Source organism: Ursus arctos, unplaced genomic scaffold (assembly GCF_023065955.2).
Source record: "Ursus arctos isolate Adak ecotype North America unplaced genomic scaffold, UrsArc2.0 scaffold_9, whole genome shotgun sequence".
Lineage (NCBI taxonomy): Eukaryota > Metazoa > Chordata > Mammalia > Carnivora > Ursidae > Ursus > Ursus arctos.
Window position 1 is genome coordinate 39,387,263 of NW_026623111.1, and position 27,539 is coordinate 39,414,801.

Here is a 27,539-nt window from a genome sequence, read left to right on the forward strand (position 1 = left end):
TTTAATGGCATACCCACAAGCAGAATGTAGTGACAGAAATGGATTTTAAAGTTTCTTATGGCGCAGAATATTGGGATTCACTGGGTTCAATCTCAATAGAGCAGTATTTTAAGATATAGTTAGTGTCATATATCAAATACATGTATAAGTTAGAGAAGTACTTTGATTTTGTTTGGGACCCATTAACTGCAAAATGCTTTTATTTTTAAGAATTGATTTTATAATCTCTATTCGTTGTATTGGAACTAAATAATTTGGAAGCCGTATTTCATGTGTATGCATTTTCACATATAATTAACACTTCAAGCTAATACGAAATATTTTAATGCATCAGATAAATAAACACTCTACAACCAAACTATTGCAGATGTAGTTGAACAAGGTATGCCTGAAAATTTGGGTCAATCTTAGTTATTCTTTGGAGATCCAAGGAGAAGTAACTTTTCCAAGTTCACACTGTCACCAGGTATTAAATCTGAGATTGTAATATGAGGTTTTCTTAATTTTTTAAAAATGTTGCCCCCTGTTTTTTTTAAGATTGAATCAATTAACTAACTAATTAATTAATTAATTTGAGGGGAGAAAGGTGGAGCAGAGAGAGAGGGACAAGCAGACTCCATGGTGAGCTTGGAGCCTGACGAGGAGCTCAGGGTCTTGAGATCATGACCTGAGCTTAAATAAAGAGTTGGGCACTTAACTGACTGAGCCACCCAGGCGCTCCTATACTATGAGGTTTAAGAGTCCAAATCTAATCTTAATCTTCTAGAATTGTCTTATCTTAGGCACATCAGTTACACAAAGTTTAGAATTGTCATGTCACTGACCCTTCTCCTGTGTGTATCAGTCAACATGTGTTTTGTGATGATACCTTTAGCACACTGCCTATTGGTACACTTTTCAAAATTTGCTTACATGTTTTGTTTTTACTGTACTTATTTTTTTTTAAAGATTTTATTTATTTATTTGACAGAGAGAGAGAGACAGCCAGCGAGAGAGGGAACACAAGCAGGGGGAGTGGGAGAGGAAGAAGCAGGCTCATAGCAGAGGAGCCTGATGTGGGGCTCGATCCCATAACGCCGGAATCACGCCCTGAGCCGAGGGCAGACGCTTAATGGCTGTGCCACCCAGGCACCCCTTACTGTACTTATTCTTATCTGCTTACTTCCTGTTTTGTATCTGAGTCTCCTTAGTAAATATTTTTGTATGTATTCCATGGATTTGAGAGAAAGGAAGAGAGAAGAGAAGAAAAGGTTGGGAAAAAAAAGAGAAAGAACAGGAATTTTTTAAACAGCAATCTATTTTTGGTGATACCCCAAAATGCATTACTCATTTTTATACCGTTCATTGATGTCTTTATAAACTCCTTTACTACTAGAACAATTCAAACTTCATTATACATTATTTTAAGGTATGTGTGTGTGTTCTCATGAGAGTTATGTTAGCTACCCGAATTTATAAAAAATCAGATTTAACATAAACGTAATTTTTTACTCTCAATTTTCCTAAGAATCAAATGAGCGTTTTTGGGTTTTGTAGACTGACATTTATGAAGCGACTCTATGCATTAGAAATGCCTTCCACAGGAATTTCTGGAGCATTTCTGGAAAGATAAAGACATAGGGTTTTCTTCTCTTTCTAACAGCAGCCATATTGATTTATTATCTACGGATGTGTGGGCATCTCAAAACTGTAACAAAACTGTAGCATGTTTCCCATTGTGAATATAAATCATTTGTGAGTAAATACAGCCTGGCCTTATGGACTGTGAATTTTTTTTTTTACCTCTTTTAAAAACAATTGTTGGTTATAAAATGCGAACTGAAAAACCAAAGTCAACATGCTGAAATCTGCCCCCTAAATATGATGGATACAGGAATTAATTGTGTTTCAATAACTGAGATTTCAGTCCAGATACAGGTGCCTCTTTAACATTTTTTAAGTTTCCTTTATTCGCATGGCACTTCATGAGAAACAGTATGATGACATCAAGAAAACAAAACAAAAAAAAACATAAATTATTTTGAGGCAAACATAGTGACTTTACTCCCAGCAGAATCTTCAGAAACTATTTTGTTATCTACGATCAAGTGACATTAATTTCACAGTTATTTTAGAAACTGAAATTTCTATTAAGAAACTCCATAAGCAACAATAAAATATTTTAAAAAAATGGCCAGGATTTCTATATGAGACAAATATATCTCAAAAATAAATCCAAGGCTTTTGTAGGTATGATCACATAAATTGGAACACATCTTACATTGTCATTAAGATAAAATTTGAAAAAAAAATTAACAGTATGATAGGCTGTAGAGGCCAAAACAAATGACTTAATGATATGTATTTTGAGGAAAAAGAAAGAAAAAAAGGGAAGAAAAAGACATCACATGGTTTTTCTTTGCAAATAAAGTGCAGCTCTCTCCAGAAAAAAAAAAAAAAAAAAGAGTATCGTCATTGGCTGTTGCAATGGGGTGATTTCTGGGGTTAGTGTCAGGTTTTAGACAGTTGAAGCCCAGACTAGAAAGAGAACATACACCTTGCTTAAGGCATTAACATCATTAAACGTAAGCCTTGATTTTAAACATTTATACGGATTTCCATAAATTCTTAAGTTAAAGCACATAGAGCAGTCTTTTCTTAGCAGCCTTAGGGGCACAGGGTTGGAAGGGTTCCTGCTTGGAGGTCACTGGGCAGCATTCTGGTCGCTCTTTGATGGTCCTGGGTAGGTCGTCTAACCTTCCGTGTCTCACTTGCTGAATGGAGACAATGCTTTTGCTGACCTGCTAGGGTCATTTTGAGAATTAAATATGATATACTTGCAGAAACAACTAACATAGAGTAAGTACTCCATAGACATCAGTTGATTTTTCACATGTAGCTTAGATTTTTACCCTGTGGGTATTCTTCTGAGTATAAAGATATATAAAGATGATATTTCAATGGCTTTTAAAAAAACTGATGTATAATAAAAAAATTGAGGTATAATTTACCCGCAGTGAAACCCATAGGTCGATAATTGCGTATATCCATGTAACTCACACCCTATTAAGTTAAAAAAAAATCCTTCTCTCCAGATCATTTCTTTGTGCCATTTCCCAGTCACCTACCCCACCCTCCCACCAGGCAACCACTCTTCTGATTTTTATCGTTCTAGGTTAATTTTGCTTGCACTAGAACTGCATATACATTGAACTATGCATTTGTGTCCTTTTGTGTCCGATTTCTTTTGCTCGGCATAATGTGTTGCAACCCATCCTGCTGTTTCATGTATCCAAGACTGTGTTTGATTTGTGTATCATTCCAGGACACATTTGATAAGGAGAGACACAAAGAGGCTGGTGCTCGGGATCGGGACAAGCAACAATTAGACTCTGAGTTGACTTCGACTCGTAATCAACTCAACCAGGTTCAAGACGAGTAAGAGGAATGCAAGTTATCTTTTTCCAAAAAGAATTGTTTGTTCTTAATTTTTAAGTTTGAAAGGAGAATAATGGCTCATGTAAAATGTAGACATCTGCAAATAACTCTGTGTGTGTGTGTGTGTGAGAGAGAGAGAGAGAGAGAGAGAGAGAGAGAGGGAGTAAGGAGCCAGTGTCTTTGAATCTGAGGATAAGATTTCTATATTATAATAGGCTACCTAAGACCCTGGTCCCCTTGGCTCCTTCCCTGGAGCTCCTTCTCTAGAGGCCTGTTATCAGCCTATATGTATAAACAGGGAAAGATTGTTGCATGATAATCTATCTTTTGAAAGAAAAATAAGATGCGAAAGGGTAAGAGTTAAAGAAGGTCAGACAGAGTAAAATTAAGGAGAGAGAGCAAGAGTACGATGAAGAGGCTGCATCTGTCTGTCAGATGTGCTCATTTGGGGGAACAGACACCTGGCTGAATAGTCGGACTCTTTAAAGAATGAGCATTTCAAGATTTTGGAATAATTCATATATATAAAAAGTATTTTAAAGAAGTTAAGCAATGCCAGGCAGCAACAGCGATCAGAGGCAAAGTCAGGGTAGTCAAGCTCAAGGAATCATGGCAAAGAAAATCGCGAGATTTGCACTTGAGGAAGACAGACAGATGAGCGTGAAACTGCATTCAGCACACCTAGCCAAAACCCATCAATCAGGTGTTTCTCGGTCGGAGCCTTGCTCCACTGCTGACACGTATGAGGCAGCAAGGAACCCTTTAGTTAGGGCTTGTGATGGAGTAAGGTGTGGCACGCTGCCTTGTCCTCTGATGAGACTTCCTTTTAAGGAACGCATCTCTACTGATTTCCTTTTGCCTGATTATAAAAGTAATAAAAATTTCCTTCTCAAGATGCATACAACATACAAACTCACAAAAGTGACCGTATCACAGCCAAGGAGGTTTAGCTGAGGCATGATTATTGCTAATTCAAAATGCATACAACAAATACAAGTGTAAAGGTGAAAATCACCTGTTATTTCATCCCTGTGAACATTTCGGTTTATTTTGCTCCAGGCATTTTTCTTTGTGTGTGCTTGCATGCACGCTTGCGTACACACACACACACACACACACACACACACACAGTTACCTCCACACCGTGCATTCATTTTCCAATTGGAATCATTGTCAATGAGCAGTTTTATGGCTGCTACAGTCAACATTTACAAATGTAATATACAAAGAAAGCACAATTCCTCTGAATTTCTACAACTTATTTCACCTAATATCAACTGATTTGGAGTGAGGTGAGGATAATTAAACTTAAGCACTTCTTTTCTGGTTTACTATAGCCCTTTTCCTGAAAATATTCAGTTAATTCCAAGTTCAAACTTCTGTTAGGGGCTCCCCCCTGCCCCCACAGGAGTCTCCTCAGCCCTCCTCCTTCCTTCGACTGGCATCTAGAAGTAGAGGGATGCTTGCATGCTCATGAAGGACGACTCAGGCTGGAGAGGAGGGACTTTGCTCTTGTACTGCTCGATGGGTTCTTGCTGCTTCGTTTCCAGCTGGGCAGTAGAGTCTTTTGCCAAGGGGTGCTGATTTGTGGCTTGTCTGGTTAAATTTTCTGGAGAATTTGCTGGCGACTGCTGCTGGCCAGGCCCTTCTATTTGCCACTAGCTGTGACGTAGGCTTTGCCACTAGACTTTGCTGATTCTTGACTTCTATCAGCACCAAGAAGAGCCAGGAATTCCTTTCTACCTCCCTCTCTTATCATTATGGCCCTGTAAATACCCATCAGGAGCATCAGGGGTCAAGGAACTATGACTGCATGCCTCTTGTAAAAAAAAGTTTATTTGGAAATAATTTCCAATGCAGAAAATTTGTAAGAATAGTACTAAGAACACCCATATACACTGTCATGTACCTTTCACCCTATTTGCTTTATCATTTGTGTATATACTATTTATATACATCCCCTCCCCCTCGCCAAACCAGGTACATCTCATTTGAAAGTTGCACAGAAGAAGGTATTTGCTCCTTTACCTTGGATTTCCTAGTTTTGTTTGGGTTTTAACCCACCTGTGGATCTTATTCTTTTAGGCATCACAGAGGACGCTGTCTGTCCCCCACATGCTATGGTAGCTAAGTCTTTCCTTGCCCTCTTACTCTACCTGCCTTTAGAATCAGGGTGCTACCTGCTGTGGAATGAGTGGCCCACCAAAGAGATTCCCCCATGTCTAACCTTGGTTTTGACTCAGTTCCAAAGGGGCAAATTCTAATACAGTGCTGAATGGGGACAGCTCTGCCCAAGTTTGATAATCCTCGAAAAGGATGTCTAGATTTTATACTTGGGCTCTGGTTGTGAATCTCACGTGTCTTCATTTCCTATCTCCAATACGTTGGCAAGTCCAGTTGAATCTACCTCCTAAACATCTCCTATCCTTGTCCCTTTCTTTCTATACTACACCATTGCCCTAGTTCAAGGCTCTGATACCTGTTGCCTCAACCAGTTGCCTTCCAACTGGCTACCCTGCTTTCATTCTTGCTCTACTATAATCCATTTTACACACAGAAATTTATAAACTCAGACCCCAGCTTAAAAGCTGTTAGTAGCCTCCTTTTACACTTAGAAAAAAATTCTAAACTCCTTTTCAGGACTCTCCTAGCCCTGTGTGATCTGGCCCTACCTCTCTCTCCACCCTCATCTCATGCCAGGCTCTCCTCACCCAGTCCGCGGTCGCCTTCCTCACCTTGAAGCCTTTGCCTGTGCTCTTTCAGAAACACGGCGGTCTCTCTCTGGTTCTTTGCATGGCTGGTGCTTTATTATCTTTCAGGTCTCAGCTGAAATGCAACTTTCTCAGCGTCTTTCTGTGACCATGTATATCAAAAAGCTTTCCTTCTCTCCCTCTGTAATTCTCCTTCACGGTGATCTGAGAATAGCACTTACCACGATTTGGAACTTTAAAATATTGGTTCGCATGTTTCTGATCCGCTAGACTGGAAGCCCCAAAGGGTTACTGTCTTGTATCTGCTATTCTGACACTGTTGTTTCCCCAGTACCCAACATTATGCCTGCCACATGGTATATCCTCAATGAATGAATAAATCCCTTAAAAAAATAAATAAAATACATTAACTTGCTTAAAATAATACTTGGCACATGAACGTACCTCCCTTCCTTCTTTCTGTATATCATTCAAGGGTGCCAAATTAGCATGTATGTTTGGTTGTATGTACATGTGTTCACCCATGTGTGCCGTGTCTTAAGAGAAAAAAATTACTACTTTATTCCTGTTCATACTCTCCTTCCTTTCTTGGTCTATTTGCTTCTTTCAATTTTCTATAATTTTCTCTTGCCAAAAATGTTCATTTTTTTCCTCCATGTATACTTTAAAAAACCGGTAACATAGTCACCTTTGAATTAAATAATGGCAATTCCTCTTAATCGCCAGTAGCCCTATTATGAAGTTATTGCTACTTCGGCATTTTTAAAAAGACTTTAGACATTGTGTTCATTCATTTTCCAGCTAAAAAAATCTCTACTGTGTTACAGGCACTATTTTAGGTGCTGGGGATAAAAAGAAAAATAAGAAAATAATTCTTGCCCTTAAGTAGCTCACAGTGTATTTGTAATGAGACTGTTAGTGTGAACCAAGTGGTGGAGGTGCTCTGGAGAAGGGAAGCACACTTTGCTTGAGAGAGTCAGAGGTGACATTTGCACAAGCGCTCACAGGTTGTATGGGCACTTGTTAGGGGAGGAGGAGAAGGAGGAGACAGGAAGGAACATTGGGTAATCAAACCACCTCATGTATTGCCTGATTGGCTGGGATCTGTGGGGACTTGGTGAGAATCCTCCTAGCCCATTATTTCTCTGTCTGCTTCACTGTCTAGGTGAGGACCCCAGTGTTTGACCTTCCATTCTTCCATCTAAAAGGAAGGGAGAAGACAGGTGTGAGTTTAGATAGCAACTGCACTGTCTCAGCCTCAGATGAAAGAGCCTAAAGAGTACAGGGAAGTAGGGTCCAAGAAGTCAAGAAACCTTTGCCGGCCTATGATCTCTCACTGGACTAGCACAACTTTATTGAGAACCACTGGTCTCCATCCAATGTCACCCATACATTCCCATTTCTTTTTAAATTTTAGATAGACCTAAAGAAATAATATGATTTGTTAGGATTTGCCTACAATGAAGCGAGTCCTTGAAACTCACAGTGACCTAGCTGTGTTGAAAACTCAGGAAAATCATGCTGAGTAAGTGGCGGAAGTCAGAGGCATGAAATATTTGGTAGTCAAGTGTGATTGTGGAAGACTTTCTTCATAGCTGGGCAAATAAGTTTTTCTTTATATTTAGGAAGACTGGGAGAATTAGGTCAAATGCAACTCTACGGTGCAAAGTAACGAGGATACTGCAGAAAATGGTATTAAGATATTGCAGAACATGGAGATTTTATAGGGAGAGGCAGCCTGAAGATTTGGTGTGATTAGAGCAGATGAATTAGGAGGGTGAGAAGGAGGAAGTGAACAAGTTTCTTTGCCCTTTTCATTCTAATAATTATTACATAGCCCTTTAGTGGTAGCCACTCTGTAATGTCTTTGCATTTGACATTGAGAAAGAATGCTAGCATGTTTTTGCATACAAGCGCGCCATGATATTTACAATGGCCTCCGATTGGATGCAGATGTCTCATCATTTGATCTTGTTTATGTCGAACTTATATCACATGCCAAAAGTTCCTGGGAGAACCTATGCCTAGATTTGGAAAGCCTGCCAATTTTGGAATATCTGTCTTTAGTTACTGATTTCTCTTACAGTCTGGCTGAAACTGAAAAGACTCTTGAAGAAACCAAGAATAGATCGGCCATATCCCTTTTGGCTGCAGAGGAGGAAATAAATCAGCTCAAAAAGCAGTAAGAAAAAAAAAAATGACAGGATTATTGCAGCCTGCTGATTGATCTTTGGATCTAGCCTTTTGGTGCTCCGTTATAAAATGAAGGAAGCTGTTCACAGAGAGGAAAGGCAGCAATATTTTAATTAATGTTTTATATAATTTTTCTTACTACAAAAATGCTAGCTAGCTACTATAGAAAATTTCCCATATGCTGGAGTATGAGAGGAACCCAAAGATCCTCTCAAAATTTCAGAGCCAGTTATTGTTACCATTTTGCTATTTCTTCCAACTGATACATTAAAAAATAGAGTTATCACTGCAAAATCAGCATAAGCATTACTACAATTTTGGACCCCATCTTGTCACTTAACATTGTTTTTCTCTATTACTAAGAAAAAATACTGAAAAACTTAGTTTTAAATAGATGCATCATGTTCCATTATTTAGATATTTCCCTAATATTGAGTATTTACTTTGATACTGACCTTAAACATTGGAAATAACATTGTGATAGTTATTGCCGTGAATATTAGTTTACATTTCAGATTATCCTCTAAATATAAATTTCTAGAAGCACATACTTTAAGGTTATAACTTCCTTGAATTTTTTAAATCAAAGTATAGCTGACACACAGTGTTCTATTACTTTCAGATGTACAGCGTAGTGATTCGACAACTCTGTACCTTATGCTATGTTCACAAGTGTGACTACCATCCGTCACCCTACAACGCTGTTATGATATCAGTGACTGTATTCCCTATGCTGGGCCTTTTATTCCTGTGATTTACTTATTCCATATGTGGAAGCCTATACCTCCCACTCCCCTTCACCCCCTTTGCTCATCCCCCCACATTCTCCCTTCTGACAACCACCAGTTTGTACTCTGTGTTTATGCGTCTGTTTCTGCTTTTTGGTTGTGGATTCATTTGTTGTTGTTGTTGTTGTAAAATTTCACATATTAGTGAAATATAGAAATTTTCCACTTCTATCTCCCCTCTCACCATAATTTTCACATATTAGTGAAATATAGAAATTGTCCACTTCTATCTCCCCTCTCACCATAATTTTCTTTTTCTCTCTCTCTCTTTTTATTTTTATTTCCATTTATTCTATGCAGAATTTGCTCCTGGGCCATAAGTTTTTGTTTTTTCAGTTTCTTCTGGGATATCTTTTCCTTCTGTGCAAGCTCCTGTTCTGGTTTAGGAACAATCAGCTCGTTTTCAGTAAGGAGCAGCTCGACATGGCAGGGAGAGCTCATGAGGGGTTAATCCAACATGAGCCTTGTAAATCCCTCACCGCATCTTTGGGGCTTGTCCACCTGGATGTGCTCAATGACCAGAGAATCGACATCAAAACCCTTAAGTTCAGCATTACTCTCTGCATTTTTAAGCATGTATAGTAAAAATTCAGCACTCTTCCTGGGCCACCGACCCTGTGTCCAGCCCCACTATTTGGCCCGGGCACACCTGCCACCTCCACTGGTGTAGCGACGGAATGGTGCACGCTGCTTCTGCAAAGTGACGTCTTTCAGCTACTTGGTGGCTTTTCGGTTATGCATACCCTTGATGGCCTGGGCAGTTTCACGTGTGTTCTTAAAGTGAACACGAAGATTTGAACCTCTTGATTTGCATGATTTTGTAGGGTTTTCTGGGTCCAGCGAATAGCGGGCCATTTTCAGAGGTCACCTCAGGCTGCTTAGGGGAAGAGCTCTCACCATCATTTTCTTTCTTTCTTTTTTTTTTTTCAAAGATTTTATTTATTTATTTGACAGAGAGAGACACAGCCAGCGAGAGAGGGAACACAGTCAGGGGGAGTGGGAGAGGAAGAAGCAGGCTCATAGCGGAGGAGCCTGATGTGGGGCTCGATCCCATAACGCCGGGATCACGCCCTGAGCCGAAGGCAGATGCTTAACCGCTGTGCCGCCCAGGCGCCCCTCTCACCATCATTTTCATTTCTTATTTCCTACTTGAGGGACCTTCTCAGACTCTTTGACCCTATAATTCAGTGATTTCCCATAGCAGCGACTCTGTTCTTTACCGTTTCCAGTGCAGCTTTTAATTCTGCTATTGCATTTTTAGCTTCTCTGTATCCTTCTTAATCTTAGCCCTGACCTTTTCATCTTATATCATTGTCCTTTTCATCCCAGCACATTCTCTTTGCGTGGCTTTGCTCCTGTTTTAGGTAGCCATGCCTCTTTGTATCTTTATAAGGGTGCCAAGTTTATTTCCGAAGTTTTGTCTCTGGAATACATTATTTTTATAAATTCACCCTTTCACCTAGTATTGTCATCTTATTTCATTTCTATTGTCATCCCCCCCCCCACTCCCATTCCATCTATTCAGAGAATCATAGAGCTAATGAAGGTACGAGATTATATCTTTGGCCAGCTTCTGGACCTAGGTTTTGGAGGTCCAGTGCTTCCAGAGTTCTGTGCAGTTCAGATCAGCCCAACAGAGAACAGGATGACCACAGGCCCACTCTGCTTTTGCTGAAGGATCTGCATCCATATTCCTTTCTCAGGAGCCTTTTTCCATGCAAGCTGCAGATGTGCGGTGGCCCTCTGACCCTGGCGATTCTGCTCTTTTCCGATTTGTGTTTGTTCCTTGTGCATTTCCATCAGAGCTGTCCAACGCAGTAATGGCATCGCTAAGTAGAGTAGCCTCTAGTGTTAGGTATGCCAATGGTTGCATTACCTTTCCTCCATCCTTCCCTCCTTCTCTCTTCTTTCCTCCTTAATTTTTGTTTCCTGTTCAGGCTCAAATCTCTTCAAGTCCAGGAGGACTCCCGCCACCGAAACTTAGAACACAGAAGCTTGGAGCATCGGGGTGCGGAGCCTAGAGGCTCAGAGCCGAGGACCTCTGAGCAGAGGAGGTTGGACCAACGGGGCATTGACAAGCAGGGCATAGAGCAGCGGACCGAAGTGATTTCTGATTATGAGAAACAGCTCCGAACGCTGAAGGACGAGATCGCTGTCTTGTCTGCTGAGAAATCTGTGCTTCAAGGAAGGTCTGACAAATTCTCACAGATCTTTTCATTTACGTTCCTTTCGGTAGTGGGAAAGGCGTGGCTTGGAAAAAAAAAATGAAATGACATCTTGCACCCAAACCCCCACAATATGGGAAACTTTGAATTGTAGAGGGATTGTTTTCTCTAACTGCACCCTTCCAGAGAGAGAAAATACCTCCTGGATTGTCAGTGCTTGGGCACTAATTCATTTGGAGCTGACATGGAAGCCCAAGGAATGAATCTGAGAGATATGTGAGAGGAGAGGATAGTTCTTTGGCTTGAAAGCAGCTATGGGTGGGCCTGTCATGCATGTATGGTACCCATGCTGGAAGAATGTTCCATAATAGGAGGGTCCTGTTCTCTGAGGCCTGGGAGTTCCCTCTCTGGGATGACCACCTGTCATTTTAGTTTCTATATCTCATTTTGTTTGATGGAGTGTGTAGGTGAGTGTTCTTGTGACAGCCCTTTCTACTGATGGACAGAATGTTACGAAAGGTCATTTGGAGTTACGTGAGGACAGAGCAGGATATTTCTCTTGGAGCATTTTCCTTGTTCATTTTAACACCCACCACCTCCCTCCGCCCACAGCATGCCCCGATCTAAGCTATCAAAGCCGCTCCCACACCTGGTCCCCATTCCCCTAAATGCCACTTTAAGCCTTTCGTTTTGGGGAGTCACTCTGCCATGTTGTGCTGGTACCAGCTTGTACTGGCTCCCAAAAATGGATTCTCTGCATTTCTGCCTCACTGCAAGTTAGTGTGATGTCACATCCGTAGCTCAAAATTGGCCATGGTGGCAGTATTTCTCGCACTACTGTTGAGGGCTTTCGCTCTGCTCTGCCTTCAGAACAGGCTTTGTATGACCATTTAGTTTCTTCTACACTTCCCTCCTTGGGGGCCCATTTCTTTGGTAATTCACTTTGTACTTGATAGCAATACCGTTCATTGATACCGTGCTTTACAATTCACCAAGTACTTGCACATGTATTAGCCCACTGGATCTTTCAGCCCGCACTCCCTCCCAGAAATAGGGCAAACGTGTTGTAGTAAGAACTCAGGCTCTGGAGAGGAGACATGAGTGCGAACGGTCCCACCGCTACAGAATGAGAACGCAGATCTTCTTTCTCACGGTTGAGTGTTCATCCTGTTTTATACCATAAAGCCTCTGTGATATGTTAGTACCCCAAGGCTGGGGTAAGAAATACTGAGAAGCTGATCTCTTTAACTCTGGCTCTTGCTAGCAGCGTTACTTTACTTTTCTGAGCCTCTAGTTCCTTGGCCATAAAATGGCCAACAATCGATGTTGAGCTCAGAGGGCTGCTTAAAGGATAACATGAGGAGCAAATTCCCCGTGCAGACATAGTGTCTGACCGCGTATTTGATGCCTGGCAGAGGGGTGGCGGGGACAGCTGCCTTCCCTGCGTGCAGCGGGGCGCACGGCTCCTGGGTATCCCTTGCAGTTCGTGTGGCCAGGGATGAGGGAGAAGTCAATCGGCGTGCTTCTCCGGCTGGTTCTTGCTTACCAACAGGTCCGCCAGGAGCCGGACTCCCAGCCCTGGCCCTCGCAGCCGCAGCCACAGCCACAGCCACAGCCACAGCCGCAGCCGCAGCCACAGCCGCAGCCGCAGCAGGTCCACCAGCCCCTCCACCGCAGTCGTAAAGATCAGGAGCCCGTCCCCGAATCGCGCCAAAATGTCCAACGTGGCGCGCAAGGCGGCCCTCCTGTCCCGGTTCAGCGACGCCTATTCCCAGGCCCGCCTGGATGCGCAGTGCCTGCTGCGGCGCTGCATCGACAAAGCCGAGACCGTGCAGCGGATCATCTACATCGCCACCGTGGTAGGTGACAGCCGCGTGCCTGCGCCGTGGAGGCCCGTGCGCGTGCGCGCGCGGGGACGCAGCAGTTGGGGAAACCGAACGGTGCAGCCTAGAAGGACTGCTTGGTCCTGAGGTCGCAGAGGGAGGGTGGGATTTCCACCTGCTTGCTTGTTTCCTCCCTCCCTCCCTCGCTCCCTTCCATTACAAATATTTGGGGTGGCTAATTTTTCCGCAGTCAAGAACTATTCATATATATCAATATTTATATTGATCAGGTATTTGTTGAAGAAGTTTCCATAAATAGAGGATGATCTCAAATGAATGTAGACTATGTTGATTTGCATGGCATCTTCAACTGATTTCCTTTCCTCCTCAAAAAAAAATCAGAAGGCGGTCTTGTGTTAACTCTTCTGTTTATTTATCTAAGAGTAGTTACACAAACTTCTAGCACATGAGCTACTTGAGGATGGCAGATTAAAAGTGCCCGTATATAACCCTTACCTCTCAGAGCAGAGGTATCAGTGGGTACCATACTGAGATACTAAGGGTCCGTTACGAGAAACGCGAACAGTTCATATTTAAAAACAAAACGAAACACTGGTATGAGAGCAGAATTATCAGTCTACTGAACATTATCCTGTCTTGTTAGTTTATTTCAGGAGTCAGCAAACTATGACCTGTGGGCCAGATCTTGTCGTGGCCTGTTATTTCTAAGGAAAATAGCACCTGAGAGCTAAGAATATAAGAATGGTTTTACATTTTTAAATGACTGTCAAAAAAAAATGTGATAAGAGACTGTATCTATTTTAGGGAAGCCTCAAATATTTGCTCTCCTGCTCTTTACAGAAAAAAGTTTGCCAACCGTGGTTCATTTCATTAAGAAGTTGGTTAAGGTTCTGTAAGCTTAACGCCCATGCCTTTCATGCATAACTGAATTTCCTCGGTGCTTGCTACATAACAGGCACTTAATAAATATTTGTTGAATTCATATATGCCAGGAAACATGCCAGATACTTGATATGTGTCTTTGTATAACATAGACACAGATAATTGCATTTCTGGACCAGTAATATGACATTGTGGTGGGATCATAGCATCAACCAGCACTTTTTAAAAAAAGATTTATTTATTTATCCAAGAGAGAAAGAGCACAGGGAGGGAAGCAGACTCTGCTAAGCACAGATCCCTACACAGGGCTTGATCTGATGACCCTGAGATCGTGATCTGAGCTGAAATCAAGAGTCTGGCGCTTAACCAATTGAGTCACCCAGGTGCCCCTAACCAGCACTTAGTGTTCATGTAACGACAGATGATCTGTTTCCTTGAACCTCTGCACTGTGCTGCCTCCTGCACTCAGGATTACCAGAACAATGATCGATTGTCTTGAAATTAGTGAATGTGCATAGTCGTAGATGTATTTATGTACTTTTCAAAATTGAGGTATGTATTTTCTCCCAGATTAAAATTAGTTTTGACCAACTGTGTTTAGTGATCAGAAGACCCATACGATGTTGAATTTTTGGTGGGTATTCTTTCTTCATTCCTTGCTTTGGATTTCCTTACTCCACTTCTTCTGCCTAATAAATTTGCTGCATTTTTACATGCAGGAGGCATTCCACGTAGCTAAGATGGCATTCAGACATTTCAAGATCCGCGTGAGGAAATCTTTGACACCATCTCTCTCAGGGTCGAGTAACTTTGAGGATGCCGTCTCGGATTATATCATTTGTCATCTCGATCTATATGATTCCCAAAGCAGTGTTCATGTAAGTGCTGAGTCTCCTAGTGGGACTGGTGTTTTGCTCTTGCTCTTTATATGGAATTCTAATAACTCAGAAATGCACCCAGTGCTCAGGAGTGCTTTTATGTAATGGGATAGCAGAAATGAGCAGCATCCAATTGACTGTGTAGAACCAGTCATTATTGGCTGTTTCTTAGACATTTTATGGGGAAAAAGTAGTGTGACCTTTATAGTTCTAGTCTTTCGATGGGCTCTTACGACTGGAGATAGAATACCGTAGTGCTTAAGAGCAATGGCTTTGGGGAAGGTAGGTGTAGATTTGCATCCTGGCTGTGCCACTTACCAGCTGTCTGACCTTGCACATTTCCTTCACCGGTTTGTGCTTTAGTTTGCCAGCCTTTAAATGGGAGCAACAATGGCCATGACCCCATAGAGTTCTTGAGAAGATTAAGTGAAAAACAACCAAGTAATTTGCTTCGCACAAGACTTGGCACGTAGCAAACATGCAATAAGGGCAAGCTGTTATAATTGCTGTTATTCTAGACTGTGAACAAGTTGGCACTTCCTATACTTGCCCAGAATAGGAAATTGAGGAAATAATAAATAAAAGCCACTAAAGGGTTTGGCTTTAGTTTTGGGGGGGAGACTTGGCCTCTCGTATGCCATTTGTCCTCTGCATCATCTTTCCTCTTTCCCCATTAGTGAGTCTTTCTCCTCCAGCCCATGTTCAGCTTTCCTAGTTTACAATATCTTTACCCATGTGCTCTTTCCCTGTGCCCCTCCCCCCAACCCTGATGGATGTCAGAGCTTCTCGTCTCAGATTGGTAACAAGGTGATGCCATCTTTTTGTTTTTCAGGATGTGATCCGAGCCATGAACGTCAATCCCAAGATTTCATTTCCTCCTGAAGTTGACTTTTGCCTCCTCAGTGAATTCATCCAGGAGATATGTTGCATTGCCTTTGCCATGCAGGCTTTAGACCCACCCCTAGATATTGCATTTGGGGCAGATGGAGAAATTTTTAATGATTGCAAGTAAGAGACATAAGAGCAGAAGCTAAGGGATTTTTTTTTAAAAAATAATAAATAACCTCTTCTCTATTTCCTGGAAACGGTTTAGGGAAAAGAACTCTGGGTGGGGAAATCGGCAGACGCGACCTGACTCCCAGGCCCTGCCATATACTTCTCTGTGCCACAGGGCAGACCCCTCTCCTGGGGTCGTTTTCTTTCTCAGTCAAATGTGATTCAGAGGTGATGTTATCATTTCCGTTGACTATAATGGTCTTGGGGAGAACTAATGAGTACCCGGAACCTGTCTGGAACACTAAAAAAGGCGTTACACACATCCAAATGTATATTACTTTTTACTGGTTTCTACTGCAGTGTTTAGGCCAGGTTTCTCAAAGTCTGGCATAGAGATATATCGCTTGTGTCAGAATCGCTCAAGTCTTGTTAAAAAGGCAGGTTCCTGGATCACACCGCATGTATTTTATGCAGGTTTGGAGTGGGGCTCAAGAATCTGCCATTTAACAAACACCTAGCTGTCCCTTGTGCACACTAGCATTTGAGGTGCTCTAGGACCATTAGATTTCTATCAGCCTTTACAGAGTAAGTGTTTCTTATATAAATTAGAAGAAATTAAATTAATTTAAAACATTTTACTGGAGATTATTTGGAGGAGGCCAAGCTAGCGGTTAAGAACACTCTGAGGCTTGACCCTGTGGCATCAAGCTGCTCCGGTTCAAATCCCAGCTGTACCACCCATTAGCTCTATAATCTGGGGCATGCTACTTAATTTTTCTGTTCCTTAGTTCCCTTTCAGATGGGGGAAATGATAATACCTCCTTCCTTCGGGCTGGAGAAGGTTAGTTGAATTCATTTAGATAAACTAGTCAGGATATTGCTTGACATGGGGGCGCCTGGGTGGCTCAGTTGGTTAAGCGGCTGCCTTTGGCTCAGGTCCAGATCTTGGGGTCCTGGGATCGGGCCCCACTTCAGGCTCCCTGCTCATCGGGGAATCTGCTTCTCCCTCCCTCTCTACTCCTCCTTTTTCTTTCTTTCTCAAATAATCCAGTCATCTGTTGAAGGGCATCTCGGCTCCTTCCACGATTTAGCTATTGTGGACAATGCTGCTATGAACATTGGGGTGCATATGGCCCTTCTCTTCACTACGTCTGTATCTTTGGGGTAAATACCCAGTAGTGCAATGGCTGGGTCATAGGGTAGCTCAATTTTTAACTTTTTAACTTTTAACTTTTTAACTTTTTAAGGGACCTCCACACTGTTTTCCACAGTGGCTGTACCAACTTGCATTCCCACCAACAATGTAGGAGGGATCCCCTTTCTCCACATCCTCTCCAACAATTGTTGTTTCTTGCCTTGTCAATTTTTGCCATTCTAACTGGCATAAGGTGGTATCTCAGTGTGGTTTTGATTTGAATTTCCCTGATGGCTAATGATTTTGAACATTTTTTCATGTGTCTGTTAGCCATTTGTATGTCTTCATTGGAAAGTGTCTATTCATATCTTCTGCCCATTTTATGATTTGTTTATTTGTTTCTCGCATATTGAGTTTGAGACGTTCTTTGTAGATCTTGCATACCAGTCTTTTATCTGTACTATCATTTGCAAATATCTTCTCCCATTCCTTGGGCTGCCTCTTAGTTTTTTTGACTGTTTCCTTGGCTGTGCAGAAACTTTTAACTTGATGAAGTCCCACAAGTTCATTTTATCTTTTGTTTCTCTTGCCTTTGGAGATGTGTCATGAAAAAGGTTGCTGTGGCCGATGTCGTAGAGGTTGCTGCCTATGCTCTCCTCTAGGATTTTGATGGATTCCTGTCTCACATCGAGGTCTTTCATCCATTTGGAGTTTATCTTTGTGTATGGTCTCTCAAATAAATAAATACAATCTTTTTTTTTTTTTTGTAAGGACACTGCTTGGCATGTAGTGAGCACTCAGGAAATGCTAGCTCTTGGTCTTTGTTCGGTTTGTAGAGTTATGGGTGATGGTGGCCCAATATCCCTATAAGCTATTGATGATAGAGACTACATACCTTTCTTTTGCTTATCCAAATCACAGTGATGGTGTTTCCAATTGCCTTCTAGCTTGCCATATTTTCCTGCCATTGCCCTGTTTCTAGTTTCTTTCAGATCATCTCTCCTAACATGTGTCCACTTATGGAAGAGCTGCTATTAGAACATTACACTGCAATCAAGCCTTTTGATTTCCTCACAGAACATATTCTCTTCATCCCTCTCCCTTTATCCCTTTCTCCTTGGGAGAATGCATAGAACCACTCAGAAATGTTCACCCACTTTAGTTTATGGAATCTGCATGTTTCACAGACCTCTGGGGACCTCCTGCTTCCATGCCTTTAATCAGATAGAAGGTGCTGCCTCTTGGGACATGCTGTAGCCTGCACCTCTGGAAGGCTGTAGAGCTGAAACTAGGGTTCCTAAGAATGACTATTTGGTTCTACTTTGAGGACTTCACAGAACAAGTTTAATCCTTAAAAAAACAAAACAAAACAAAATAAAACAAAACAAAACAAAAAACCACCTGGTAGCCTTTCACATATTTGAAGCAATTACTCAAATCTTCCTACTTCTGGCCTCATGGCTTTGGTTTTTTCCATATAAAGGGGATTTGAGACTTCCTCATAGATCAGTTTATCTAGCCTGTGCTCCATGCTCTTCTGAGCATTCCTTTTTCAGTGTCCACACTGAATGTAGTCCCCTGCTTTGAATGGAGCAGCTTAGAGGAACTAATACCCTTTACATTCTTACTCTCTATTAATCCAGCTAATTTGTACTAGTGTTATGTTTTCTGTTTTTTTTTTCCAGTAGTATAATACTGTTGTTGATCATTTTGACTTAAACTGAAACCTGTTATTCTTACTTATACAGTACGATTCAGCCTTTTGTCACCTTTATCTGTGCACTTATATCCTTTTTGGACTCAATTGTGGAACCTCATATGTACCCACAGTACATATGTCTGATTAGTACGTTGTGTCTTATTAGAGTTGTCTTATTGTTCCTGTCTGTTGAGCTATTTTCTGATACTGTCATTTGTTCCTTTTTTCCTACCCATCCCTAGAGTTTGAGTGATTTATCTATAGTTCATGCCGGCCATTGATGAACATGTTACTTATCAAAGGATTGAGAGGGAGCCAAATTCAAGGTCTTATTGGCTCATTAATTATTTTACTTTGGGTATGATCATTGAACCAATTTCTAATCCACTTAAGTCAATCGTCCACCTATATTTCTCTTATTTTTCCCACAAAGATAGCATGAGAAATCTTTCAGGATGCCTACAGGATTTCAGATGGTCTCCATCTCTAGTGTTTCTCTGAACTGTAGCCTGTAATTCTGAGAAGGGAAGGGACGAGTTTAGTTCTTATTAGTCACTTATTTAGTCACTTATTCTATGTGAGTCCATGTTGGGTCCTTGTTATCACTGGTTCTTATTCTAAGAACCCACAACCATCTCTTTAGTGAGAGAATCAGGATCCATATTCATCTAGACTGAGCATAATAAAAAATGAAAATTTACACTGATGTCCTCCAGTTACACTACCTCATTGCTTAACTTCTCTTTTTTGTTCTTTTGTGTGTTTAAAATAGGTACCGTCGCAGCTATGACTCTGATTTCACTGCTCCCTTGGTCCTCTATCACGTGTGGCCTGCTCTCATGGAGAATGACTGTGTCATTATGAAGGGAGAAGCTGTCACCAAGAGAGGGGCTTTTGTACGGTGGCCTTGCATAGTGACAATTCATCCCAAGTGTTTGATTCACAAGTTCGAGAACATTTATAAACCCAGAGATTCTATAGAGGAAGTCTAAAGAGTTGCTTGATAAGGTTTCATACCAAGGAGAAGAAACAGACTGGCTGGGAAAGAAGAGATTCTTTTCTTTGATTCTTCCATGATTCCTCATAATTTCCTGGCAGTAACTTCTTTGTCTGTTGCTTTATTTATAAGATGGAATTAGTCATATTTGCTTCCTCCATCTCAGAAATATGCTATTATAAGGGCAAAGCCTTTGAGCTCGTCTTATCGGGGACCCTCTATAATTCTAAGCATTGGGAAGTGTTCAGTTAACTTTCAGGAAACAGTTGGCCAAATTTTTACTGACAATTATCCATGTTGGGAAACGATGAAGGTGCTCTGTTTTTCTCTCCTTGGTATGATGTATAGGGAGGGGGTGGGATGAAAAAAAGAAGGCAGAGGAGGTGGGGAGAGAGTAGCCCATCAGTTTTGGAGGGTTGCTTCCTATATGCATTGGTTGTAAAATGTTTTGAACATGGTAAATAATTGGGCAGCATTTAAAATGGAGTCATCGGCACGGAAGTGTGTTAAAGTGTGTTGTGGTGGGAGTTGGGTGGCCACGGGGGCTTGGATATTCTGTATAGTTGACACGATGCAGTTTTTATCCTGCCCGTCCTAGAAAGAATTAAGTGAATTCTAAAGGGAAGCTCTTCAGTCCAGTGCAAAGCCACCATTTGGGTGGACTCAGCTCGTGTTCTGTTTGAACGAGAGACTAGGGAAGTGCTTCAGTGGCAGTTTGCACAATATAAGGGAGAACAGGAGTAGAGTATTTTAAAAGAACTTAAGGAGTTTTTGCAGCTTAAACATTCCACTATAGTGAATAGTTTCTCAATAAAATATTTTGTGCTATGAAAGTTGAATCTACAGAAATTGGGTTGGGTTGATCTGATAGCCACACATGGTCTGTGATGAATGAGCTCATAAAACACGCTTCTTGCTCCTGCAACTATCACTTTCTGTTAAGAAATTCTAATTGTAGACTCTCTGTAGTGCAGTTTGGAAGGGAGGGAGAGGAAATAGCCACGATTTGTATGTTCTACATCAAGTAGGCATTTTAACTTTCTTCTTCCTCTCCTCAAACATCTCACCAACATTTACCCCAGCTTAAATTCCTAAAACAAAATGTGAAAATCCTAGAAGGAAGTACTTGGGATAAAGGAAAAAATTGAATGAAGGGAAATTCGTAGGAAGGATTTTGCTAGTAAAATCTCATTATAGTCCATATCGTTTTCTTATTCATTAATTTAGTTAGTAGATGGGCAGCAATGGTGATTCCCTCCCTCCCTCCCTCCCTCCCTCCCTCATTCATTAATTCATCTCATTCAACAATATTTATTTAATTCAATAGTCATTTATGACCTGAGCACTGTGTTTAGGTGCTGGGGATTCAGCCCACAGAGGCTTACATTCGCTGACATTTGCCAGCTTGAATGTAATTTCTAACAATTTACTCATCAAAATAAGCACCAAACACCAGGACTTTGAATATTCCAAAGTTCACTGTAATGGGATTTTATCTGAGAAATACCCTAAAGTTATTGTCAAATATTGGGCAGAAATAAGATGTGAGGAGTGTGTCTCATGCTGATTGATGCCCAGTAGTGGGCAAGTGTAATCATATGAGCAAAACCTCTCGTTCTGTGGGATATGCGTATTGTTTTAAGCCATGTGAGCTTTCACAAACTACTATTTCTCTCTCTTTTTTTTAGTGGAATTCAGTGCGATCTGTAAGTCGATGTCGAAGCAGGAGTTTAAGTCCCATCTACCCCCGTAGCCGTATTGGTTTAAGCACGGTACATATCTAAAAATTTTTACACGAACTATCTTATGGTCGACACTCTTATCTCCAATAATCACCTATGTAAGAGGTGACTATAAGTCTATAGGTAGAAAGAGAACCTGTTGCAATAACCCCAAACTGATTTTTATGCTCCCTTGGGCTAAGGAATTAATCATTCTAGAAAGAAGGAAGTAGAGGTTGTGTTTTTCTTAATTACTTCAAAGAATAATAGACTTTACATATTTTGTAGCTTTATTTTTGTTTTGGAATGAAAAGGGGCAATAGATATAGTCTTCTGAACAGAGGATGGGAGTGACCTAAACACAGGTCCTTGGTTCCTCTTCAACTTACCGCATGAGTTTGGAGAAATTGCTCAAATGGTCTGGATTTCAATACTGTATAAAGGGCATTGCGGGTATTAATTTTCCTCCACACTTCAAAGTAGGAAGAAACACATTGGTCTCCTTGTGTATCAGTTCTTGGGACGATTACTAATACCTCTGTCAAAAAAAAAATTACAGCAAAAACATTTTTGAAAACCAAAAACATTATTATGATTCACCCCTGTTGATCTATTCAACAAATAATATTTAGTCAATGCCTTTGGAATACAGGACTGGACCAAGACGTCTAGACACCGGATAGGGTAACAATTTGCTGTTCCTTCAAATAAAAATTCTTTAAATATTTGTTCAATCTTGTTTAGGGAAAGGTGGAGGAGAACCACAGCTGGCAGGGCTCCACTTCTCTGAAATTATCTCTAGTAATGCAACTCTAGCTATAAACTTCTACAACTCCCGCTATAAAACCAAAACCAAAAACAACCGTCCCCCACCTTCTGTTATAAAGGTCTCCTTTTCTGAGTTCAGGGAGCATCTATTACTTCAGCATGCTCTTTACCGAATGTTCCTTCCTTTTCTGATGGATGCTAGATTTGCAGGGGGGATACAAACATGACAAAACCATGGTCTCTTCCCTGAACGGGTTTCAGTACAGGAAGATGAATGTGATTTAAACAAAGTAACTGAGTGTGGTATATCCCACCGTCCATACAGAGGCATGAAGGACTAGAGCCGTGAGACAAGGTAGGGACTCTTTCTGGACTTGGTAGTGAGGAAGGGGCTCATGGGCGAGTTGGTACTCAATCCGGTTTTTTAGAATGGATGGAATTTCAATGAGCTGGGAAATTAAGGAGGAATATTCAGAAAAAGGAAATAGTCTGCGAATGGAAAAGGCATGTGTCTAACACAGATCTTTTGCTCTTGGAGATTTTTAATATAACTTACTTGTCCGTATCCATGAATAAGTATTTACAGTGGGTAAAAGCAAAACGATAGTGCATTTAGTGGACTGAAAAATAAAAAAGAAATCTTGAGAATTTAATCCTGGGAGAATCACAATCTCCTTATTCTAAGAGGACATGGCTTATCAAAGAGCAGTATTAGACACCTACAGTGCTCATAATTATGGCAGATTTTTCCTCTGGACTCCCACTGGAAGGCTTATTGGTGGGCAATGTCCCTCTGATAAAGCCCGTATGTGTGTTTCACACCCCTTGTTTCTCTTTCCTGCTTTGTGCCCAAGGAAGAGCCAAATAATTTAAACTTTAGATGAGAATAAAATACATTCTTTTTTTTTTTTTTTTTAAGTAGGCTCCACACCCAATGTGGAGCTTGAACTCAGGAACCTGAGATCAAGGGTCGAATGCTCTACTGACCGAGCCAGCCAGGCGCCCCTAAAATATATTATTAACAGTGAAACCACTGCCCACTTTCTGTCCCTTTCCACCATCCTTTCCTTACAATGATTGGGTACAACCTTCAAAATAAAATACAAATATTTTTAGTTAGTCTGGTTTTTGGCTTATTTGAGGTCTTGAGGCATCCAGAACAGCTTTCTTCTTTGTTAGTGTGTATTTATCTAAAGTTTTGGAAAGCTCAGAGCAAGAATGTTGCTTGTAGTCAGTTATTTCTGAACCACAACAGATTTGTAAGTATAGGCAGTAAAAGCATTAGGTGAGATTTTTAAATAAGGTTAGTATTTGCTTAGCGAAAGCAAAGGTGAGATTTGGAAAATGATTCTTTTCTGGCTCCCCAGGGACCCTCCTTCATAGGACAGGGTTTTGGACACATGACATGATTGATATAAAAATCTGGTAGCGAGTATTTGATCATTTCAGCTCTAATTGGTTAATTGTACTACTATGAATAATTATTTTCTGGAAAGCATTGAATTCAGTATGGCCACTGAGCATCCAGTCTCAAAGTCTTCAGCAACTATTAAAACAAACAAACAAACAAACAAACAAACAAACAAGCAAACAGACAAACTTAGGCCAATGAGCCTAGATTTTAATGAATGACACGATTTAAACCAAATTGAGTGCCCATTTATTTCAGGACGTATGAGAGGAATCTCAGCCTCAGGGACATCATAGTTCTAAAGTGCCTCAGAACAACTATTCAGCTGGTTTTAGGAATAAAACGTCAAAGGGATTCATTCTTTGAGCTCCATCTACTGTCTCATTCACATGACTCTTTTATATTTTCCAGATATCTCGAAGCCGGAGCCCTTCTCCAATAAGATGTGGATTGCCACCAAGTAAGTGGGATGGTTCAAACAGAACAAGTCTTCTGTTTTTTACTCTTTTTAGCACTCAGCCCCGTGCAACAAAACGCATGTTTCGCCTTCCCGGGAACATCTCTGACCTGCACCTCACACCTTCGTTTCTGGGCCCTCCATGGATGGTGCCCAAGCAGGTGCCATGGGTGACACGGGAGGAGCCTCTGATTGAGAGGTTTTATCGATGTAAACCCAGACCGACCACCCCAGTTTCATTTAGTTTCTTCCAAAAAAAAGTCTAAGGAAGTGACCATAATCACGGACTGTTTGTTTTCCTCCCTAGGGTTTTAAAGCCGGCAGACATGGCCCTCCGCTACAGCACGTCTGCGCCAGCCGACTTCCCCCGTGCCTGTCTCCCGTGCCTGCCTCAGCACTCACTTAAGATAATGTGAAAACGCAATTCTGTGTATCCCTCCACACGGAGAGTTAAATGTCTTGGCTTGGCGTGTTTGTAACTTCAGATATATTGCATTTTATTTTGTCTTCTAGACACAAATTCCATTACTTTGATAAAAACGATTACATAGGTGTTTAGGATCATATTCATTTGAAGCAAAGTCCCTCAGGGTTTACATCCTCAAATACTAGGCTCTTTCATGGCAACTCTAGAAACGAAAGTGGAAGATCTTTACCATGCGGAGTTCAAAAGACAGAGTCAGTTTAGTTTACAGATTGATCAGAAATATTATAATTGCTGGTATTAGCTTAAAGCTTGAGAACGATATTGAGTGTTTTAATTTTCTTTTGTTTGAAGACAGCCCTAACCCCAGGCTGGGGAACTTGTCCTAGTAGCAGTGATTCAGGCTGTGTGTCGATGGCATTGATCTCAGAGAGAATGGAGTTCCCTGGCTTGCTTCTCTTTCCCTGCTTTGGGAATGCCCTGTTTGGTTTAGTTGGGTACCAGTGCCAAAGCTACTTACCTGAGAGAATGTTCTTGCTCCATGAATGCGGAGAAGTGATTTGGCTAGAAGCCAGCTTTGAGAGAAATTAATTCCCTTTTGTTTACCTCTTGGGAATGTTTCATACGGCTTCAATGTGCGTGTTACATACAGAAGCGACCTGGACGTGCGCTTTATTGACTTCATCTAGTTGTTCACAAGTTCAGACCTCCTAAGAACTGCATCTGACTAAAAATACCTAACCTTGGGGCTTAAAACGAGGGGTACCACGTACTGATTTTAAATTAAGCGAATATACCTTGATTTCTTTACCGTGAAGGACTGTTGAGAAAGTTCAAGTTCAATGTAATAATGGAACGCAGCTTTCCCAAGATAAGTAATGTTTTGTCTGCTCCCTGCCTCCCCGCCCCACTTTAATGTGGTCTTAAACACAAGCCTCACAAATGACTGCTTTCTCTGTGTGCATTTTGGAGAGAAACTCTGAATTGGCCACAGCTCAGTCTGCATAAACTCAGTGCCCGAACTAGCACCTAAGGCTTTTTAGGTGAAAACAAAAACAAAAACCAAAACCCAAAGCAAAAACTTCTCTAAAGCATCTTGTCCCTTGTGCTGGTAGCTAGAGATGAGGAGAGACCCCCCTCCATCCCTGTCCCTTGGGTCTAATGGTCACCAACTTCATTCTGAAGCGTGAGGTTCATTTTCCCCCTCTGTGTATTTTTAGGCAGTCATCGCGTTGAGGCAAGGCGGCCTGCTGGAAGGAGGGCTTGGTGTTTAGGTAGTTCCGGTTCTGACTTGGCCATCAGTTTGCTTTGTGGCCTTGAGCAAGGTACTCCACCTCTCTGAGTCTCAGTTTTATTCTAGAGTGCGTAGGTTGGATGAGATCAGTCATTCTCTCAACACTCCCAGGTTCAGTGCCCCTTTATGACAAATATTCTGGTTATTCTGAAATAAAATTCAGTGTTCATATGATCCAAATGCATATATACTTTTAAACAGTGAGTATAGTATCCTAACTTTATTACAAAGCAGAAAAAAGGAAAAGTAGTTTTTAATAACACGTATTTCAGTAAGAAAGCTTCGGTATTGCCATCCTAGAAGATAAGATTAAGTCATCAGAGGCTTACACCTGTATGTAGTCATGAGCAGATCAATGTGCATTGTATTGGCGATACCACAAAAGCATTGGATATGATATTCTGAAATGGTGGACAACTCCTGATAAAGTTTTGAACAAAATCTTAGTCATGCCTTGATTTACACAGTAAGTACATCTCTGGAAAAGTTGGTGTACATTGAAACCATGCAGCTTTTACTGTGTGTCACATATTAAAAAACCTTTTCTAAAATCTCACGAAGCAATGAGAATTCATTTTTAGGAGTTGAATGGGTGAACACATGCCCTGATTTGGAAAATGTTCACATATAGCTCAGTTTATTTGCTCTGTACCCTGTCTGGCCACTTGTCATTTCTCAAGTCTCTGATTTGAACTGTAGCCACATGGGGAATAATGGTGAAGAGTCTAAAATAATTTTTGGAAAGGATCCACAAAATCAAAGTAGGCTGACCTATACTCGTCTCATCTGGGCATGCACCTTAACCTTAGTAACTTTGAAATATGCAAAGCTCTTACTTTGTAAACTGGTAAATGTCAATTTCTGTATTATTGGCTTAACATCTAATAATAAAATCAAGAAAAAGAGTGCTTCTGTATCTGCAGGTTCTTTGCAATGAGATGCTCTCTTTCCAGATCCCCAAGTTCAGCAATAGCCTTTGCCCATCTCCATTCTGTCAGGTCTGAACCAGGGCCACCAATTCATGCAGGAAATCTGGACTGCTTCCCTGCTCTGGGGTTGACCTTGTGATTGCTGCAATTTTATAATGTAGCTTAACTGCCAGCTTTAGTTAATTTTTTTCACCATCCATTGTCATCATAGTCAAGAGACTGTCTCTGAATAGTGCTTTAGCATTTTTATGGAGCTTGCACTTATCTTATTTCAGTTGCTCCTACAGCGAATTCAGGCGTGTCTTCAACTTATAGGTAAGGAAGGTATTCCTCCAATACACCATGCAATCTTCTTCCGAGGCCTTTTCTTTCAGAATCACATTCTATCTTGTCTTTTTTTTTTTTTTCCCTGTCATGGCCTATAGCATCAGTATTTTTGTTTACTGGTTCATTCATTCATACACTCATGAATGTGTGCTAGATTCAGTACCTACTCCTAGGGATAGAGTGGTGGACAGGGTTCTGGCCCGCGGGGAGCTTAATGTCACGTCCAGTTGCATTCTTTGATGATTTTCTTGTCATAGGGAGCAGATAATGATGGAAGACAGAAAAGAAAATGGGATCAGTAGAGCGTATCAATTGCAGAATTTAAATACATTAATCGGGAGGGCAAATACCCATATAGAAGAAAGGGGTGCAGGGCAATAGAAGAAAAGTGGTGAACTGCACAAGAGAGTGTAACTCAGTGTGACTCAGTTGTCGTTCACAGGTGAATTACTCAATCTTTAAAAAATATCTACTAAACCTATGATCCCAGGATCATTAATAAT

The 27,539-nt window shown here is 41.1% G+C and overlaps 1 protein-coding gene and 1 pseudogene across 2 annotated transcripts in view; one reads left to right on the forward strand and one right to left on the reverse strand.

The window, feature by feature from the left end:
• Positions 1-26,683, forward strand: part of SPATA18 (spermatogenesis associated 18) — a 49,509-nt gene extending 22,826 nt beyond the window's left edge. The window contains exons 4-13 of one of the 2 annotated variants that reach the window (XM_026508876.4): positions 3,305-3,417; positions 8,215-8,310; positions 11,047-11,298; positions 12,827-13,133; positions 14,720-14,878; positions 15,711-15,886; positions 19,481-19,604; positions 21,394-21,477; positions 24,017-24,065; positions 24,370-26,683. In XM_026508876.4, the coding sequence (XP_026364661.3) occupies positions 3,305-3,417; positions 8,215-8,310; positions 11,047-11,298; positions 12,827-13,133; positions 14,720-14,878; positions 15,711-15,886; positions 19,481-19,604; positions 21,394-21,477; positions 24,017-24,065; positions 24,370-24,377 (1,368 nt within the window). In that variant the 3' untranslated portion in view covers positions 24,378-26,683. The remainder of the gene's footprint in view (positions 1-3,304; positions 3,418-8,214; positions 8,311-11,046; positions 11,299-12,826; positions 13,134-14,719; positions 14,879-15,710; positions 15,887-19,480; positions 19,605-21,393; positions 21,478-24,016; positions 24,066-24,369) is intronic. The other variant, XM_057309829.1, reaches the window with a different exon arrangement.
• Positions 8,568-9,983, reverse strand: LOC113262317 (60S ribosomal protein L17-like; annotated as a pseudogene).
• Positions 26,684-27,539: the final 856 nt, after the last annotated feature.